General features: G+C 42.6%; 2 protein-coding genes across 2 annotated transcripts in view; one reads left to right on the top strand and one right to left on the bottom strand.

Moving 5' to 3' along the window:
- ZYG11B (zyg-11 family member B, cell cycle regulator) overlaps window positions 1-4,937 on the bottom strand; it is a 91,661-nt gene that overhangs the window by 71,335 nt on the left and 15,389 nt on the right. The window lies entirely within an intron of this gene.
- Window positions 1,381-2,073, top strand: LOC108318065 (barrier-to-autointegration factor-like). Its single transcript, XM_037745818.1, has one exon. The coding sequence runs from the start codon at window positions 1,456-1,458 to the stop codon at window positions 1,693-1,695; it is 240 nt and encodes a 79-aa protein (XP_037601746.1). The 5' UTR covers window positions 1,381-1,455; the 3' UTR covers window positions 1,696-2,073.

Here is a 4,937-nt window from a genome sequence, read left to right as displayed (position 1 = left end):
AAAAAAAAAGTGAAAATATTTTGCAGAAAGAATTAATGAAACATATTAAGAAACCAAACAAGAAATCAGTGCTGACTTTTTCTTAATATCCGGAATCTAGTACAATGTGTGACACCCTATTAGTCAGGCAAGTGTTCTTTGAAAAACCGACCAACATTCATACAATACATATCATTTACACTTATCATTTACTCCTCACAACTTTCTTGTAAAACTGTTATAGTAGACACCATTTTGTAAATGAGGATACTGGAACTCAGAAATAATAATGTACCCAAGTTCATATATTCAGGATGTGGCAGAAATGGACCTTGAACCAATCTTCAATGCCAAATATCATGCCCTTTGTCTTACCCATAAGGCCTCTCAGATGGAGGGAAAAGATAGAGGGAGGGGAAGTTAAGACCCCACCTACCAAAAAAAAATCCAAAAATAAATCCAAGATTTAACACAGATCTGTTAATTATGGTCAGAAGGGATAATGAAGCCCTGCAATTAACTACCTCAAGTACAGTAGGCAGAGTGACACAGTCCCTGAGCAATGGCTGAAAATATATTCTATAGCAAATGGGAAAAACAACAATTCCAGCCAAAAAAATTAAAGTGGCCCATCTTTATATTTTTGGTTAATATGGTGTTTTTTGGAACATGATATAAACTTGATAAGATAAACCGCTCTCCTAATTCGAGCTCATTCTCCTTTTTGTTCTTTTGTTTTTTTTGAGATGGAGTCTTACTCTGTCACCCAGGCTGGAGTGCAGTGGTGCAATCTCGGCTCACTGCAACTTCCACCTCCCGGGTTCAAGTGATTCTCCTGCTTCAGCCTCCTGAGTAGCTGGGATTACAGGCACACAGCACCACCCCCAGCTAATTTTTGTATTTTTCATACAGATGGGGTTTCACCATGTTGGTCAGGCTGGTTTCGAACTCCCGACCTCAAGTAATCCACCTGCCTGGGCCTCCCAAAGTGCTGGGATTATAGGCATGAGCCACCACACCCAGCCGTTCTTTTTGTTCTTGTAAGAGGTAAATATCAGGGACTATGCTGGATTTGGGGGATATAGGAAGGGTTAATAATTCTGCTTTGTGTATCTGTGAACTCTATTCTACTTCACGATGTTTCAAGAAATGCAAATAAAGACTTTGAGTTATTTCGAAATGACTTTTTGGTTGCAGGATTGTGTTCCATGGACTATGACAACGCACTAAGACTAGACCACCCAGGTCATAACTTAGTTAAGTCTGGGCACTGTGGCTCACACCTGTAATCTCAGTACTTTGGGAGGCCAAGGCGGGTGGATTATGAGGTCAAGAGATCGAAACCATCCTGGCCAACATGGTGAAAGCCTGTTTCTACTAAAAATACAAAAATTGGGCAGTAGGAACCGTTACGGGAACTGAAGCTGCCGATTAAGCCTGATCAAGACGACAACCTCCCAAAAGCACCGAGACTTCATGGCAGAGCCCATGGGAGAAAAGCCAGTGGGGAGCCTGGCCGGGATTGGTGAAGTCCTGGGCAAGAAGCTGGAGGAAAGGGGCTTTGACAAGGCCTATGTTGTCCTTGGCCAGTTTTTGGTGCTAAAGAAAGATGAAGACTTCTTCCGGGAATGGCTGAAGGACACTTGTGGCGCCAACGCCAAGCAGTCCGGGGACTGCTTTGGATGCCTTCGAGAGTGGTGCGACGCCTTCTTGTGATGCTCTCTGGGAAGCTGTCGATCCCCAGCCCTCATCCAGAGTTCGCAGCCGAGTAGGGACTCCTCCCCTATCCGTTACAAAGAAAAATATTGCTATTGCCGTACTTACCTCCGACGTACTCCAGGGTCTTTGGGAGTTTTCTCCCCCAACCATTTCAACTTTTTTGGATTCTCGCATTTGCATGCCTCCCTCTTACTTTTTCCCTTGCCAGCTCCCTGGTGACAGTTACTGGCTTTCCTGAATGGATTCCTGGCCCTATCCCTCACTGCCACCCTCACTTTCAGTCCGTTTGATACCATTTGGCTCCTTTTTTGGCAGAACAGTCACTGTCGTTGTAAAGTTTTTTAGATCAATAAAGTCAGTGGCTTTCAAAAAAAATAAATAAATAAAAATAAAAATAAAAATAAATAAAAATACAAAAATTAGCTGGGCGTGGTGGTGCAGCCCGTAATCCCAGCTACTTGGGAGTCTGAGGCAAGAGAATCGCTCAAGCAATTAAGTATTTAGTCATTTACACAACACTCAACTAGTAGTTATTCTCAGTCACTTCCCCAAGACTCACTCAGTTATCAGTTATCTGTTTTGTTAGTTTGTTTCATATATTTAAAAGCTTCATTCTGCTACTGTATTGCCAGAGCCATGGCAAAGGAGCATTTCAACATTCTGAGCACTTGTGGACTTCAGAATCTCTGAGTAATGAGTTCTATGTTTGGGTTAATTACAAGAAAAAATATCCTTTGTGGATTATGCTGGTAACAATGCCTTACAGTAAACAAATCATATTCACATCTTGATTTTCATTTGATACTCATGATAACCTTACAAAGTAAAAGTATTAAAAATTTCACTTTATAGGTAAGAAAGCTGAGGCACAAAATGACTTGCCTTCTCTAGAGATACTGTAGTTAAGAACATCAGGACTGGATGTGAATTCTAGTAGTATCACACTGGGCAAGTTACCTAGCTTTTCTGACACTCAGTTCTGTCCTGTGTAGAGTGGGGTTAATATTAGTACAGTCATGTGTCACTTAACAGGAATACATTCTGACAAATGTGTCAATAGGCAATTTTGTCATTGTGTGATCATACAGTGTACTTACCTAGGTGGTATATAGGATGCAAAAACCTGTACAGCATATTTCTGTACTGAATACTGTAGGCAACTGTAACAAAATGGTAAGTATTTGTATATCTGAATAAATCCAAACACAGAAAAGGGCTGGGAGCAGTGGCTCATGCCTGTAATCTCAGCACTTTGGGAGGCCACGGCAGGCAGATCACTTAAGATCAGCAGTTTGGGCCCCGCGCAGTGGCTCACGCCTGTAATCCTAGCACTTTGGGAGGCCGAGGTGGGTGGATCACCTGAGGACAGGAGTTCAAGACCAGCCTGGCCAACATGGTGAAACCCCATCCTAAAAAAAAAAAAAAAAAAAAAAAAAAAAAAAAAATCAGCAGTTTGAGAACAGTCTGGCCAACATGGTAAAACCCCATCTCATCTCCACTAACAATACAAAAATTAGCTGGGTGTGGTAGCTTGTGCCTAGTCCCAGCTACTGGGGAGGCTGAGGCAGGAGAATTGCTTGAACCCAGGAGGCGGAGGTTGCAGTGAGCTAGCTGAGATTGTGCCACTGCTCTCCACCCTGGGTGACAGAGCGAGACTACAGAAAGAAAGGAAAGAAGAGAGGAAGGGAGGAAGACAAAGAAAAAGAAGAAAGAACAAGAGAGGGGGAGGAAGGGAGAGAGGGGGAAGGGGGTAGAAGGAAAAGGTACAGTAAAAATAGGAATAAAAGATAAAAAATGGGCTGGGCACGGTGGCTCACGCCTGTAATCCCAGCACTTTGGGAGGCCAGGGTGCACAGATCACAAGGTCAGGAGATTGAGACCTTCCTGATTAACACACTGAAACCCTGTCTCTACTAAAAACACAAAAAATTAGCTGGGCATGGTGCCATGTGCCTGTACTCCCAGCTACTCGGGAAGCTGAGGCAGAGAATTGCTTGAACCCAGGAGGTGGAGGTTGCAGTGAGAAGAGGTCGCACCACCACACTCCAGCCTGGGTGACAGGGCGAGACTCCGTCTCAAAAAAACAAAACAAAACAAAAAGATAAAAAAATGGTACACCTGTAGAGGGCATTTAATATCAATGGAGCTTGCAGGACTGAAAGTTACTCTGAATAAATCAGTTGAGTCAGTGATAGTGAATATGAAGCACTAGGACATTACTGCACAATACTGTAGACTTTATAAATATTTTGGCTACACTAAATTTATTTAAAATATTTTTTCTTTTTTGGGAGGTGGGGGCAGAGTCTATCACCCAGGCTACAGTACAGTGACATGATCATAGCTCACTGCAGTCTAAATTTCCTGGAATCAAGCAATCCTCTCGCCTTAGCCTCTAGAGTAGGTAGGACTATAGACGTGCACCAAAGCACCCAGCTAATGTTATTTTAGTTTTAGTAAAGACAAGGTCTTGCTATGTTGCCCAGGCTGGCCTCAAACTCCGAAGCAAATGTTTTCTTTCTTCAGTAATGAATTAACATGATCTTATTATAACTTTTTTAGCAACTTTATGAACTTTATTTTTTCTAAACTTTTTGACTGGAAATAACACTTAAAACAAACACATTATACAGCTGTAAAAAAAACAGAAAAAACATTCTCTCTTTTATATCTTTATTTTTTCTATTTTTAATTTTTTTAGAGACAGGGTCTTGCTCTGTCATCCAGGCTGGAGTACAATAGCATAATTGCAACTCACTGTAGCCTCAACTTCCCAGGCTTAACAGATCCTCTCACCTCAGCCTCCCAAGTAGCTGGGACTACAGGCACATGCCACCATGTCTGACGAATTTTTTATTTTTGTGTAGCCACAGGGTCTTACTATGTTGCTCAGGCTTCAACTCCTGGGCTGAAGTGATCCTCCTGCCTCAGCCTCCAAAGTGCTGGGGTTATAAGTGTGAGTCACTATGCCTGGCCTCCCAACTCATATGAATCAGGCTCAAGATGTCTTACAACTGACAAATTCTATTACAGAACACAAGGGCTTTAACAGTGCTCCTTTTTTTGTATCCTTGGTGACTTTTTTCTAAAGATTGGGTCAGAAATCAGGTGACTACAAAAATTAGAAACTTGGGCCGGGCGCGGTGGCTCAAGCCTGTAATCCCAGCACTTTGGGAGGCCGAGGCGGGTGGATCACGAGGTCAAGAGATCGAGACCATCCTGGTCAACATGGTGAAACC

Source organism: Cebus imitator, unplaced genomic scaffold (genome assembly GCF_001604975.1).
Source record: "Cebus imitator isolate Cc_AM_T3 unplaced genomic scaffold, Cebus_imitator-1.0 Scaffold214, whole genome shotgun sequence".
NCBI classification, from domain to species: Eukaryota; Metazoa; Chordata; class Mammalia; order Primates; family Cebidae; genus Cebus; species Cebus imitator.
This window is presented reverse-complemented; position numbering and strand designations above follow the sequence as displayed.